Raw genomic sequence first — 16,108 nt, 5'->3', positions numbered from 1 at the left:
TTCCTAGGCAAATGCTACAACCTTCTCGCCTAGCGACTCTGCACCCCAGTGAAGAGCAGGACCCACCAAACGGGAAAGTCACCAGTGCCCCCACGGGTCTAGCTACTCTGCAACTCGCGTAACAGAAGAGACAAAAGAGCTGCTCACAACCCACGGCCTCACACCAAGCCAGCCTCTCCATGGATTCCAACCGCCTTGCATGCTGTTTGGCCAGTCTCCTGGGAACAGGGCAGTGATGAGGAAAAGTTTAAACGGAAGAGAAAACAACATTCACTTAGACCTTACCCAGAAACCCAGGGGTTTTCAAACTCTGACTGTGACCTGGGGTACAAGGTACGAGAGTGTCTGCACTCCCAGTTCCTGCTCTGTCATGTGTTTCTTTTCATGTGGTTACCACAAAATGAGCTGCAGCCTGGGATCTGGAAGAGGCTAGCTCGGCCGCAGCGTCCTCTGCAGGCCCGAGTGTCTCTGTGAGGGATGCAGTGTGTGCTCGTGTCTGAGAGGTATAAGTCAGAATCCAGCCTCCCCTGAGAGTCCCTGATTAAAACAATTCCTGGAATGGGATCCCCTTTCTGCCAAAGTATCATCATCCCCAATTCTCCACATGTAACAAGAGGGGAGCCAGGCATCCAGGTCTCCACAAGTCATCCCTCAGGAAGACGGTCCCCAGCTGTGGTTTCATTTCTGTGCCTAGAGATACCAGAAGCTCTGAGCTTAAGACATCTGGTATCTAGTTTATGGCAGATGACACATGGGACCTTGGGAGTATCAGTAGTTTTTAAAAATAAAGGAAAATCCTAGAATCAGACCCAAGACAAACTCGCTTTCATAAAAGTTCTGTTAAAAAAAAAAATGAATAAAATCAAAATGCGTGTGGCCTGTTTTTTGCACTGGGCATTTTCTGGCAGCTGCTAGGGCAGGCTCTGTCCTCTTCAGAGATCAACGGGAAGAATGAACCACAGGCATCACCTGTGACAATCTGATTTCCCTAGTGCACCGTCCACCTAACCTGCAATTAAGACAATTAGTCACGTCTTCCCAAGAGACTTTTTTAATGTTTTTTATAAATTTCAATATTTCCAGGGTATTTATAATACATCCTGATGGTGAGTCCAAATAACAGATAATGTGTTCTAATTACTAATGGGGAGCTGTTGCAGCTAATTTTAAATCCACAAACTATCAAAAATAAATAAACCTACCTACTCGTTTCCCCCAAACAAGAGTTTGGGGAGTTTAGTGTCCTAAACCAGGCAGAAACCTTAACAGATGAGGTGTGGAGACTAGCCAGGCTTTAGGGGAAGCCAGGGCTGTGCTGAGCCCCCCTCACCTTACAGGAGGTGGGCGCACAAGACCCCTGAGACTGGGCAATTCGTCACAAGCCATGGGTGGGAGAGGGGACGCAGCTTCTGCTATTCCTCTTCATGGATAGGGGACAGAACCAGGAAAGAAGTGGGGTTCACCTGGGAAGGCCAGGCTGGTTGACCACAGAACCCATGACAGGGGCTGACCTGGGGAACCCCGGCCCCCAGGCACTGATAACCCCGGGTCTTCCTCCCCCGACTCATGCGCTCCTGCGGGACCCCTTCTCCCAAGGCAGCCAAGGAGCTCACAAACCCACAGCAGGGGCCCTGGCGGGTGGGTGGGAGTGCGTCTACACAGAAGCATCGGCACTGCCACACAGAGGGCTTGGCCACGTGGAAAGTACACTCACTCCCACTCGGGCTGAGCAGGATGTACACCACAGATTACGGCTGCAGAAGGCCCAGGGAAGCCCAAATGGTGTCTGTCTCTCACAACGCACCAGGGACCATTGCTGCAGACAAATCCTGGCCCTTCCCAGGGTCACAAGTCAGCCTCAGGCAGCAAATATACAAAGGTGCTGCAGTTTGCCAGGAGTGAAAGATGCCCTTTGTTTGCTTTTTTCAGAGGGGAGAGGGGAGAGGGGAGAGTGAGTGGAAACTTCCTGTCACCTGCTAAATGCCAGGTATGGTCTCCTGGGCTCCAGATCCCTTTGGGTTCAGGAAAACAAGACTATGCACCAGGGGAGAACGGCATGCCACAAGAGGGGATCAGTCCTAAGTACAGAGGGTGGTGATGTTTCCTTTGCTCAGGTTAATCAGTGAGTAAATAAAATGCACTGAAATAAAAGCACAGGTGACACCAGGCAGACTGTCAGAAGCCAGTCCAGATGGAGCAGTTTACAGCCCACAGCGCCATTCTGGGGGTAGGGGGTGCGGGCTGGAAGCCCCTGCTAGTCAGGACCCTGTGGCGATGAGGAGCTTTCAGGGTGCCCTGAGGGAGGGAGCCTGTGGGGGTGGCCCCGGACAGCACCTCACAGGCTGCTATCCCCAGGGCTCCTGGGTAAGATCTGTCCTGCCCATACTTGGTCCACCACGGGTCAAGCCTTTGCGTGCACGGCCACTGGACACAGCCGAGGTCCCCCGGGTTTGACGGTGGAGCCGTCCTCTACGAAAACACTGGCTAATCACATCCCTAATAAGAGGTTGGTGCCTGGAATGTATAAAGAATGATGACAACTCAAACATAAAAGGACAAATATGAGGGTTTGAAGAGCCATTCCTCTGAAGATCTACAAACGTCCCATAGGAACGTGAAAAGATGTGCTGCCCCTTCGTCATTGGGAAATGCAGATCGAACTCGGCCAGGTGGGAGAGCCAGTCACACAGGGCCACACACTCTCTCAGAGACAGACGTCAATCAGAGGTTGCCCAGGCGCTGGAGCAGGGGCCAGAGCAGAAGGGCACAGGGAGTGACTGTCCTGGGCACAAGGTTTCTTTTCGAGTGACAAAAACGTTTTAAAATTACATCATGGTAACAGTTGCATAACTTGGTAAATACTCTACAAATCCTTACATTGCACTCTTTAAACAGGTGGGTTTTATGATGAGTAAGTTATATCTTAATAAAGCTTCCTCCCCACAAATCCATGAGAGTTTAAACAGTGCTCGCTGTTCTCCTTCTACATCAACGCAGCCCCCACCTCGGCCTGCTTCGCTTCAGCCCCTCACTCTGCTAAACCTACCTTTTACCTCCCTTAACTGTAGAATTCTCTCGATTTTGTAAAAAAAGGCAAACATTTTTAAAGTTTAGTTTTTAATACATAACATTTCATGGTGAGTAAAATCAAGTCCAGTGAGTTTCAACAGGAGTATGCCTAACAGAGGAGAAGCCAAAAATAGAGAGAGATTGTACCCAAAGTAAGACAGGACAAACTGCGGAGGGTAACCACCATGCAGCAGCGCGCCCTGGAAGTAACCAAGGAAATGAACTCAATCCAAAGGGGCTGTGTGGAGGCGCACTGTTGTCTCAGGTGTCTGTGTCCCTCCCAGGACTGTGAGGACAAACCCAGGCAAGGCAGGGGGACTTGGCAGGTGTCTCTGTCTTACCCACACAATTCTTTCCCTGCTACACCAGGAAGGGCAAGATGTTTCTGAATTAAAAATTCAATCAGAAAATGGCCCAATTACCAGAAAGAACTGGGTCTCTACGGTGGGTCAAGCCTTCACCACCTTCATCATCCTTATAAAGGATTTGGGTTACAGCTGCCAGAGTCAGTTAGCATAAGGTCAGAAAACATAAGGACAAGGAGATGTTCTTCAATACTCTGAAAACCAGCTTTAGCCAGTGTTAGTCGCCTAATGGAAGTTTCAGATTTCAGCTGACACGAACAAAGCCTATTAGCCGAATTACGCGATGGGGACAGACAGGAGCATGTCACCAGCCTTGAAACACCAGATCGATGTCCACAGCAGTGGTTATTCCTAATGGCCATTTTCAAGTTTACAGGTATCCAGTGACACAGTGATTTCTTGTTCTGTGTCTGTTTATAGTTTTAAACAGCAAAATGTCTTGTTCAATGGGTCAGGAGACAGTGTGCACTTAGCGTTTCTAAAATTAGGCTTCCTCCTGTACCTTATTCCCGAGCAGCTCCGCATTCCAATGGCAGGACCACCATGCCCGCATCTGTACCTCCAGCCCCCAGAAAGCACCTTCTCTCCGTCTGCCGGCATGAGGTGGTTTCCATTCTTGTGCTGTCAGCCTTGTTCAGGTATAATAAATAAAAACAGATATTCCTAAGTGACTGTAATTATTCAACTGTTCTGATGAGACTGGACCTCCTCTCTCGTGAATCGTACCGGCTTTTCCAGGGCCCAGTAGGCAGGGTCTGGACCAGGCCCCAGAGCCTCATGTGGGACGTGGGGACCACCCCCACCCCGGGTCTGGGCCTTCTGTGTCTGCCGGGAGCACAGGATCAAACCTTCACCACCATCTCGCTACTCTTGCCATACTCACTGTCATGACTGGGGTTTTTCCTTCCCAGACAAATCCTGGGTATTTTCGAGGCTCCTGTGGGTGTTTATCTGTTGTGCACATACTTTTAAAACACAAAGTCACCTGGATCGCAAAGATCCACAAAAGCACAGTGACAGTCCACTTGATTTGGGAACTGTCAATCTGGATAATGCTAAATGCCAACTGACCTGAACCAAAATACAAATACAAATTCTAACCCCAAATGACTTTTGGCTTACTCTGGACTTGCCTAATCCTGACAGTTCACAGCAACAAAAAAGAAACACAGCTTCATGGAAAAGTTGAGATTCGGGCTGAGTCCTGAGGGAGGAGCCGTGGCCAGAGCCGCACAGAGCCGGAAGTGGGTCTTGGATGGGGAGGATGCATTTAAAACAGACTCCCCAGTTCTTGTGAAAGGTAGCAGGAGCAGAAAGAAGAACTGATTTCATCCAATCCATCGCACATTTTTGACATAAAGTCGTTCCTGACCAGGCTACCTGCGAAGAAGCAGTCATCTTTGATGCTCTTTGGCTTAATTTCATGTAGAAAAACGTGCAATGATGCAGGAAGTAACCAAATGGCCTGGCTGTCCATACCAGCTGTGTTTCATCACCACTGTGGGATGGAGATGTGGCACCTTTACCACGGGGCGCTGGGGGCTTGCACTGCAAGCTGCGGACACAGGTGCTGGAAACTGACCACTTCCCCCCAAACTGGTGTAGATGAACTTTTGGACACGTGTTTCTGTGCACAACACAGAGGCTCGACACACCTGAAAAGCCAGGGCAACAACGATATTTGACATTCACGTTATGAGCCTCATTCTGGCTCTGGGGTGTGAGAACTGCAAACTCAGGCGCTAGAATGTAAAGACAAGCTCCCCCTCCAGCATTCAGAAGAGAACCTAGTTCTGGCCGTGCCAAAGAGGAAAGCACAGCATGGAGGCCACATTGCCTGGCCTCTGGCCACAGTGGCCCAGGAGGGGGGTCATAGCTGTTGGGCTCCTTAGTTCACCCTCAAACACAGAAAGGCAGAGGATGGAGAGCCACTGACACCTGGTGCCTGTCCTGTGAGTACTGTGGCAAAAGCCATATACACCAGGACTGACAGCTGTGCCGCCGGGCCTCAAAATGGAGTCTGGAGTCCAGGAGGTGGGCACTGGGGGACAGCCCCCGTGCCATGCTGTGGGTCAGGGTGGGCACTGCAGCTGCAGTGTGCTCCCCAGGCAGTGTGGATGATGGTGCCACCTCAAGAAGATGACAAAGGCATGAGGGGAAGCCCAGACTCCGAGCAGGAGGGGGCTGGGGATGAGGGAGCTGGGAGGAGGGTTGGAGGAGGAAGCTGGGGAAGACAGCAGGGGAGGAGGGAGTTGGGGAGGAGGGCTGGGAAGGAGGGCCAGGGAGGAAGGAGATGGAAAAGAGGGAGCTGGGGAGGTTGGAGCTGGGGAGGGGGGAGGAGGGCGTAGGGGAGGAGGGAGCAAGAGAGGAAGGAGCAGGGGAGGAGGGCTGGGGAGGAGGGCTGGGATGACAGCCGGTGGGCCCTGCCACTAGCCCAACTGGTGAACCTGCACCCAAAGCTGTCCAGCTCCCGACCACAGACACCTCCCATTTATGCCCGCTCACCAAGACAGAGTGAACCGAGGTAGGTACTCATTTATTAAAATTACAATGCTACCTCAATCACTTCTCCATAGTAAAACGTGGATAAAGGCAGCCGAACACCAACACTCAAAGAAAATGAGCCCCAGAGCACGGATCAGCAGAAAACGCTGACAGAAGACTGTCATTAAGAAACCAGTCTGTGGAGAGATGCTCAGATGATCATACATCTACCCTCCAAATTCTTCCTAAGTTACCCAGGAGCCTGGCATGAAAACCAAGTGATTGCTACATTTATTTCCCACCACCGAGTCCCTTCTTCGAAAGACGAATTAGCCAGAAAACTAAGCAAACTTATCCCAATTCACAGACAAAAAATGCTAGTATACATGCAGGCCTTTAAAAAGCTGAAATTATATACCTTCCAACTGCTTTGGAGGCATATTTTCAAAATATTGACTATATATCTAATGCAGACAATTGCAGGACTGAGTCAGTAATTACGGCACACTGTTTAGTGAAAATACTGGCAAATTGGGTAACAACATACACAGAACAACATCAGAAATCACGGTTCACCTGGCTGCAGTCAGAACAGAAGCTGCTGCAGTCCCGCATGGATCACCAACCCCGGTGCTGTGACTCCCTCTTGGAGACACGACTCTGTTGGGCAAGAGGCTGAAGCTGGCCCCAAGGTTTGTGCACCTGGCCCGTGAGAGTCAGACAAGACCATGTCCATGAAGCTCAGACCTGTGGCCACACCACAGGCTGCAGAGACCAAAGGTGAGAAGGGAAGATGCCGCCTGCCAGAGGCGGGTCAGTGAAGCTATTTAACACAGGCTGTGCGAACAGTGGTTGGGCCACTCGCCATCTTGGCGACCAGAATTGACAAGATACGGGGACCCAGGATGAAAGTGGAGAGGGATGTTCCCAAAAGCGAACATGTGCTTAGAAAACCCTCCAGAAGAAAGGAAAGAAATCCCAGAGCGCAGATCCAGGGGTGGAGGGGCTGCTCCTGAAGTCAGCACGGAGCCAGGCCACAGAGTGTGACCAGCGTGGCGGGCAAGTGACAGCCACACGATGCCCAGGCTCACGCTCACACTGCTTATGACATGTGAGGCCTGCTCAGACCGGTGCTCCATGGACCTCCAAGGGACATCAACCAGACAGCCTGTGGCTGCTGCTACGGCAGAAATGGTGCCAGCACTTTCCGGATCCTGTTTCTCCACTGTCCTCAGTGCTGGGTTCCTGTGCATGTGCACATTCGGTTCACTCTGCAGTTTGCATTTTATGACCCACAACTGTCCTTCGAGCTTCACCAGCCTTCCCTTGTCTTAAAAACACAACCACGTCTGCCGCGACCTTCCATCCCTGGACAGGGCTGGTGCTTGCTCTGTGGGACACACGGCCGTTTTCCACTCTCTTGTCCCCTTCGCTGTTATTCCTGAAGATGGGGAGTCTGCTTTGAAATCTGGTCTCCACCCTGCACACGGCAAACCTTTCAGTCCAGCCAGAGACACAGACTGGACAGGATGCCCATGTGAGTGCACCAGAGGCACAGACAGCTGGACCCCGGCCCTCGCCGAGGACCTGCCCCTCAGTGACCCAGTTCTGTGCCCCCACACCCGAGGGAACACGCTCATCCTCAGGATGCCCAAAGAACCAATACTTGCTGGGAGGCGAGGAGCTGGCGAGTCACCCAGCCCAGCAGGAAACCGCAACCCCTAGAGCTCACACCTGAGTGCCAGAAGTGGGCTCCACACACAAGTGCCCCCCACACACAGCTGACAGACAGAAGTGTGACATCCAGCCCTCTTGCTGCAGGTTCACCCGTGCTCTTGAAGGATTTCAGACTCTGCAGTGTCGCTGTGGACGTCATGGGCCGTGCAGGGGAGGAAAGGTGCCCACTTTCCGTGACGAGACTGGACACAGGGCAGACCCCTCTTCAGAGCAAGAGAAGACAGCCGCTCTCATGTGCGTCTTGGGAAGGCTGGTTCCACAGAGGTGGCTGGAACGGGAACGTGGGAATCCCGTGGGGAGGTGGCGGGCTGTGATGAGCACTGGAGGGAGATGTCCCACAGACTGGCTGACACTGCAGAGACAGGCGGCACTTCGGGGACCACTGGTTGAGCCCCAAGCCCTACAGCCAAGCAGCCTCCCTGCCACTGATGTCTCTCACTGCACTATGTCCCCTTTGCAGGGTTCACAGCACCATCTCTGCTCGCTCGTTTGTCTGTCTGTCCTCTGTGTCCATGAAGAGGCCACAGGAGCTGCCCACGGCGAGTAGCCAAGCTAAGATGCGCCAGAGTGTGAAACACACACTGGTTTTGAAGACTCAGATGAAAATAAGAACATAAATTATCCATTAATAATTTTTATGCTGATAACATCCTGAAATAATATTTTCAATATATTGTGTTAAAGTATAGTATTGAAACTAATTTTGCATGTTTCTTTTTGCTTTTTACTGTGGCTCTGCTGAGCAGGGACGTGGCCCTGGCTGCTGGGACGCCCTGCAGTGGATAGTGTGGGTGCCCCCAGGTCCCCTCAGTGGTGGCAGGGGTGGCTCTTTGTCCACTCTCTCCTTCTGGGACTATGGACTTGCCTCCCTTGAGGGGACCAGCCCACTTTGGCTACACATTCCCCACCCGGGCATCCAGCCACCAATGCTCCCCTGTGCTGAGGGCGAGTCTGAAGGCTGGGCGCTGCCTCCATGTGAGGGTGACTGGGCCCTGCTTCCATGGCGACTGCATGAGCACCCCACTATCCTCCCTCAACCCCACAGGGGCTCCCACAGCGTCTGTCCACAGAACTGTCACCTGCTCTCAGCACTGGGCTCCCTCAAGCCCACGCCCCGCATCCGTGGCAGGGAGCTGACGCAAACATGGTGGCCTCCCCACTTGCACCCTGGCCTCTGGATGCCACGCCAGGCAGTCTGTGACCCCACACACGAGGATATTCTGCCAGGACACCCGTTGTTCTGTAGGAAGGAGCGTCTGCAGGAAGAAGGTCCCAGGATGCCCCGGGGACAGCTTCCCTCTAAGGATCACAGAGCAACCCACCTGTGCGCCTGCCCTACCTTTCCTACTGTCCCACCACTCCTCCCCAGAAACGGGGCTCGGACCACATTGCTAAAACCCACATCCGTGAACCAAAACCACTGTAAGCTCAGGGCTCAACACCAAAAACCATCGCTCCAGGATGGCAAAGGCCTTTGTGGTCACACCCCCTCGATCCTGTGAGCTACGCAGGCAGCAGTACGTTGGTCTGTTAAATGAAATAAATTGTGTTATTGGTTAATTAAACTCAGCACCAGGAAGCAGGAATGAGAAATCCATCAGCTCTACTGCTACCAGCTACCACAGGCTCCTCCTCACCAGTCGGCTTCCGTTCTCAAAGGCATTTCTTGACACCAACTCGAGTGTTTTGCACCCAAGATTTTTCAAAGTGAATCTACTCTTCAAACGAATGGTTCTCAGCTCTCTCTCAAAGCCCATGACTCACTCAAAAGATCGACCCTGTTCTCACCTTAAAAATATAATCAATGCTTCTTCCTGTGTTTGAATTTCACTTAAGAACTTTCAGTGTTTTCTTCCTTGTTCTTCAGGCCATTTCTTAATCTTAACTGTTGCAAGTATGCGTAGAACACCCAGTAAACAAGGAGAGGACCAAAGTAGGGGGAAGGGGAGGCCCAGGAGCCCCCATGGCAGTGCCTGGCTGGCAACAGGGGAGCAGATGTCCCCAGACAACATCCTGTGGTGGCCCGGCTGGCTGTCAGAGCCCCATGTTCGGGCCACACAACGGCCCAGGCCCTGGTGGCTCCCTCTCCCCGGGGCAGTGGCAGGCTCCCTGTCAGGTCTGCATCCAGGCAGAGACCTTCCAGAGCTAGGAGGGGGCCAGCCACTGTCACCTTTGCCACTTGCAGGCATTCTGTTTGCGTAGGAGGGGTAGCATGTCGCAGGCCTCCTGACAAGGCTGGAGGGAGGCACTTCCCACACAGCCCTGGACACCTAACCAGTCTTCTGAACCGCAAAAGCCACAACTTCACACCCAGCTTTGGGGCTTCCTCTCTGGGCCCCAAAGAAGAGTCTTATGTTTATGTTAAAAGAGATTCCGGGAGCGTTTCCTTCACATGGTAGCTTCAAAGCCTGGTTACTCAACCCGGAAGATCAGCAGTAGCTATCAGGCCCCCACCACAGCCCACTGCTGTCCTCAGGTCGGGGAAAGCTGTCTGGACTGTCAGTGGCTCAGTCCCACAGACTCTGCTCGTGGGGACAGAGTGAAGCTGGTCACAGGGCAGCAGGGCCCGTGACAGCCAGCAGCTGCAGGAAGCCCACCTGGGGCCCGTCTGGGTGGGAGCCCCAGCTCGGCCAGGCCCCCCAGGCAGACTTCCCTGTGCCCCACCCTGACTCCACCAGACCCAGCACTCCCTTATCAGGAAGCAACTGTTTCCTAACTATTTCCCCCCTGCATGTGCTGTGTGTGAAGACAGACATAAGGAAGCTACGATGCAATCAACACACCTGCATTTTGCCCTGCAAGGAGCACACAGCTCCCCCAAAGATGGCAGGAGGCAAAGTGTCCCAGGAGCAGAGTTGTGTGAGCACAGGGCTCAGCCGCACAGGGACACCCAGGTCTGGGCTGCTGCACCCAACACAGACGCTCCTGCTCTCACTGGGCAGAGGCCACGTCGTGCTGTGCAGGCTGTGACCTCCCAAGACGGTAGGTAGCACCAGGAAAGTGTGTGCCATCTCCCCACAATCCATTTAACAGCTATTGTTTAAAATGTATCTGGATTTGTCGTATCAGGTAGGTAAGACACGCAGACACAGAAATTATCATGAAGGAAGATTCATACTCACAGCTCCTTAGAAGCAGGAGGCACAGCTGCCACTCAGGTCACTGGGGGAGCAGCAGGGAGCCAGGAGGCAGTGGGTGCAAGAGAAGGTGCAGGCGGAGATTTCAGGGGGTTCAGGGGCACTGGGCTGTCACTGGCTGTCCCTGGCTATTGGGGACCTGGCCCTAGGGAGATCCGGGCCGGGAGACAGTGGCCCGAGTGTGAGAACCCCATGAAGGAGGAGGAGGGTGTGGGCTGTGGACGGCAGGAGCACAGGAAAGGCCATCCTCCGAGCTCAGCGGGGACTCCACGTCAAAGCATCAGAACACAGAATATCGAAAGTGTGATCTGTACAGCCGCGTTCCTGCATGTACTAAAACCAGCTGTATTAAAACGAGTTGGATACAACTTTGCATCTGTATGTGGAAAGGCTAAGTCAGCCACAACTTAGGATGACGGGCCCCCGAGCCTGCCCCACACACTGTAGGACGCCACACCTCTCTGCTCTGCCATCAAATGCCAGCAGTACCCCAACCACTGAACAACCCAAACACCCCAAATCCCCAAGCCTCCCTGGGCAGGTGCCCGACCCAAAGGCATTTCTGTTCCTGCTTCCTCCTCCCCAGACTCTAGTGAACGTGGAGCCCACAGCCTGCCCAGGTACCTTCCCCACTTCACAGCCCGGGCTGAGAGTGGGCCTGACCCAGGCACCCCACGAAGGCCACATGGGATGCCTCCAGTGGCCTCCCATTGTGACTGGCCTCTAGGCACAAGGAGCTGCTCCCTCTAGAAAGGGTCACGCCTGCAAAGCTTTCTTCTCGAGGAAGCCCTAGGAGAGGGGGTACAGTTGAATGCTGCGCTTAGTGCAAATGGCCTGCACATGTGTGTGGACTCACATTTGTTTATGCTACCGAAGAGTTATTAGGAAATGTTTTAACTAAAACAGCAAATACAGCCTCAAGATTAGAATCACTCTCAAGGCCAAGAGTTTTCTGTCGTGTCTTCTGATAAACACTAGAATGTTTTACAATCTGGATAGACTACCTGGGAGCCTAGAATGGGTGCAGCGTTCTTGGCAAAGGAAACACTAGACCCAGCAGCTCCCACTCCACCTTGCGGTGTCCAGGACCCCAGCGTGGGGCCCTGTTCAACCTGAACCTGTTGGTCCAGAGCTGTGGCACCTCCAAACCCTTTCTTTTATAGCAGAGGACACAGGAACCCAGAGACTTACAGAGGTCACAGGACTGGCTGGCACAGATAGGTGAGCACAGATCTTAGACACAGCTCCTGTCCCAAAGTGATGCTCATTGTAAGGGTCTCTGCATTTAATTTAGGACTCCCTCAAGGGGAGCGGTTGGCTGTAGCTCCTACTTTTCAGCATCTCCCCTATAACGATAATCATGGTTTCTGCACACAGAACACATCTTCGATTAAAAGTATGCACAGCTTTTTTCTGCTATGTGTCAAAGACTTTTATAGGTGTAAAATGGAGCAAAGTGAAGCATGTTTTTATTCTCCTGTAAGAAGCTATCAGGAAGGGATGGGTCACCATCCCCTCCTGCCTAACTCCTGGCTCACAAGCAGCACCCTGGTGAGGATAGGGATTGTGCAACACACCACGCCACACACGCCACCGGGAGCCCAGCCTTCCACTCCCTCCCCGCCTCTGCCCAGTGGGAGCTGGGCTTGGAAGGCAGGAGGAAAAACACAAGCAGGAAATGAGCAAGAGCTTGGGAAATGGGCAAACAACAGCTTCCCCTCAAGACAAAGCCACTTGCAGCCAAGTGGGCAGGGAGGAGGCTGGAGAGGGGCAAGCCGGGTTTGGGGACAGCTCTGCCCCAGCCTGGGCGGCTCCTGGCCCATCACCCATCAGCTTCCTTCAGCCTGCAGATCCCATCACACGTGAGCGTTTCTAAACAGGTATTTTTTGTTTCTGATGTTTTAAGTTTTATGATCTTGAGTCAGATTATTTCATGGACTTTATCATTGGGGCATAACAGGGTTTGGAGGTCACTACTTTACCTCGATGGAATTTTACTGCAAGGACGCAGGAGTTAAGTAAGACTAACCACTCAGGGCCATTTCTGGCCTGTGTCACACCCAAAAGGCCTGTCGGTAGCTTTCTCTTATCCTCAGGTGAGGAAAACCACTGAGGGACATTCTGAAAGAGCTTATCATGATCTACGTTCAACTAAGCTACAGGGTGAAGAAACATCCTCCCAATAAATGTCTCCAAGTCAAGTGCAGACCAGTTTCCTGGCTCTGTTATGTAGTCCCTTCCCATGAAGATCTAGCAGTTTGTTGCATTCTTTCCAACAGTGGCCTTTTAAATCACACTCACCGCCTCCCCCATGGTCCCCACCTTGTCCTGCAGATGTCTGACCTTGTAACTGATAGAGGACAGACAGTAGCAGTAAACAGCATCCCTGTTACCAAGGGGGTTTAGTTGAAAACTCACACCTATGAAAAGTATACGGGTTTTTTAAAAAGTAAATGCTGTGTGGGAAGCTTTCCCAGGGCAGTGAAGGGCAGACCTCTTACACCCTGCAGCCCCACCAGGCTGTGTCCCTGGGGAGTCCCCCACCCCAGCTGTAGGTCCACAGGGCAGCTTAGCCTAGCAGGTGAGTTTCAAGGCTTTTCTGAAAACAGAACTAAAATAAGCCATGGCATCTGGCCCTTGGGCCAGGTCTGGCTGAGGTGCCAACAGGTGGTGTAAGGTGTGTGCTGGTGTGGGCACAGCAGTCCCCACTTACCCACTGGAATTTGTCCCAAGACCCCCAGCGGATGCCTGAACCCACAGACCGTACTGAACCCTATGCACACTATGTTTTTTCTTATGCAAACATAACTTTGATAAATTTTACTTTATAAATCAGGTACAGTAAGAAATTAACAATAATAAAATGGAACAATATAACAATATACTGGTCACGATTTCATGGAAAAATATTTTTCTTACCCTACATCTTAGCAACCTCAGCATGTGATTTTTTTCCTTTCCTTATTAAGTTGAAAACTTTCACTGTTTGATTCAATGGGAACAATTTACAGCTTCTCTCTGGGGTACACAAATTGCCAGCATCACTGCTCTTGTGCTCTGGGGCCATTATGAAGTCAACCAAGGGTTCGTTGAACACAAGCACAGGACCCCGAGACAGGGGATCTGGTAACCCAGACAGCTCCTGAGTGATTCTCGGGTGGGAGCCATGGACAGCGGGATGGAGTGGGAAGTGCAAGATCTCATCAGGCTCCTTAGAAAGGCATGCCACTGAACTTAGGAATGGCTTATTTCTGGAACTTTCTTTTTAATATTTTCAGACCAAGGTTGACCATAGGTAGCTGAAACTGTGGAAAGCAAAATTGTGGATGAGGGGACCACTGTGTCACCCCAACACCAGCGGCCAGTGACCACAGAAGACCTGCAGATGAACACATACAAAATGTACTGCTAAAAGACACCTCTTGTCCTTCCGGACCGCTGCATTTTCAACCTCAGCTTGATTATCAAACTCAGACCAATGCAATAAATACTGGCTACTGTCACAACTACACGCGTAACCATGTTTACACAAATGCAATTTAGTGGAGTGAAAGTTCTTCAGTCTCTGGGCAAGGAGAGAGAAGAGTTGCAGTTTGGAACATGGATTTAATATCTGTGTGAACTAGCTGAAAAAAATTAGGCCAATATGTTTATACCGAGATATAATCTTTTTTAAAAGGAATGTTAAAAAAATCAAAAGTTTACAAAACAGTCACTGAAAACCTTCCAGATAATCTTGGAAACATCTTTAACACAGCAAACAAAAGATAAAGAATGCTCACCTCCAATTTCTGCATCAGTAAGGGAAAGTGAATTTGCTGAGCCCTCCTGATGACAGAGAAGCCTTATTGGTGTGTAAGTTCAAGGACCTGTTGACACAGATGGAAGAGCAGCGTCCCAGCCTGTGTTACATGGATCAGGTTAAAATATGTCCGCATGATTCGTTGAGAGAGGCTGAAAACAGTCTTCGGGGAGGGTCTTGGCTTCAGTGCCCTCAACATTTGGGGGGCCCATCCTCCGCAGTGGGGGCATCCTGAGCTCTCATGGTGACAAGTGTCCTGGGGACGTGGCGGGGTGACAAAACTGCTCAAGGAGAACCTCTGCCTCAGACCCAAGCTTGAGTCTTAGCACCCAGCCAGGAAGAACCCTCGGGTGGGCTATGGGGTGGGCTGCTATCCAGCAGGAATCGTGCTGCTCTGGCCTCCCCTCCACCCCAGCCATCCTCCCTGAAGGCAGGACCGGGATGAGTCCAGACCCCACAGCTCAGGCATCCTGCACGGTTCTAGTTCACCTCTAGTGAGTCACCCTTGTCCTCTTTTGCAAATCCCTACACCAGACATGCTCATAGCCGGCTGGGCTGAAAGTCCTTCCTCCAGAAAGCCAGGGGTTCAGGGCAGTGGCCCCACAGGGCACTCAGGAACGTTATGGCTTTACTCATCACAACGGCCTTCCAGCTTCATGCTGAACAAGAGCTGGGGTTCCACGGCACAATAACCAGCACTCACACAGCCTCACTCAACGCTCCATGGCAGGTCTGGGTCCCCTGCAAGAACCTTCCAGTTTCAAAGTGAGTAAGAACTGCAGTTTCACACAATACCTGGCACTCACATAGCAACTACTCTGAGCACTGCATCTATGCTAACATATTTAGTTCTCGCAGCTGCCCTGTGAGGCGGGGCTCTAGCCCGTTACCAGTGAGGAAACTGAGGCACTGAGAGGAGACCCTCTCAAGGTGCTGCAGACGCCCATCTCTGCTCCTGACTCCAGGCTCTACAGAATCAGCTAAAGCCACGGTCACCAGAGAGAAGACGCCTACACAGCCAGCTGTGTGTACTCTGTGTATGGACACGTCTACACCCCTCAAAGAGCCTTCAGGATGACCAACACACCTGATGTACCTTCCATTCTTACGAATTCTTACAATACCATTACTCTGAAGGCAGTACAGTGGAGAAGATTCCTGTGTGTGTGACTGGTCATATGGTGCAAGCCGCTATTAATGAAACTGGTTAATTGTGCTGGTGTACACACGATTTTCTCCCCATGTTGATTTCTCAAGGACTGACAGGGAGAGAAGTAGGAGACGACAAGAGAGTCAGAGCCTTGCTCCGCGGCAGGAACAGACCTGGTACCTCAGCTGGGGGAAAGTGTCCTCAGAGCTGCTGGGTGAGCGCAGAGCCTGTGAGGACGGGCTTAGCAGACAGAGAGCACGAGAGTGAGAGAGAGAGAGAGGCTGACCCACAGGAGCGTCACCCCCCAAGGCCTGAAATGAGCACTGTGCCATCCCATGGGATTCTCTCAGAAAACAGGGAAAGC

The 16,108-nt window shown here is 51.9% G+C and overlaps 1 protein-coding gene across 1 annotated transcript in view; it reads right to left on the bottom strand.

The window, feature by feature from the left end:
- The window catches only part of ATP11A (ATPase, class VI, type 11A), an 88,202-nt gene extending 75,097 nt beyond the window's left edge, over positions 1–13,105 (bottom strand). The window contains exon 1 of the mRNA XM_012637928.1: positions 13,094–13,105. Within this exon, the coding sequence (XP_012493382.1) occupies positions 13,094–13,105 (12 nt within the window). The remainder of the gene's footprint in view (positions 1–13,093) is intronic.
- Between the last annotated feature and the right edge of the window lie 3,003 nt (positions 13,106–16,108).

Source organism: Propithecus coquereli, unplaced genomic scaffold (assembly GCF_000956105.1).
Source record: "Propithecus coquereli isolate 6110/MARCELLA unplaced genomic scaffold, Pcoq_1.0 Scaffold125, whole genome shotgun sequence".
NCBI lineage: Eukaryota > Metazoa > Chordata > Mammalia > Primates > Indriidae > Propithecus > Propithecus coquereli.
The sequence above is the reverse complement of the archived record's forward strand: the minus strand, read 5'-3'. Positions and strand labels throughout refer to the sequence as shown.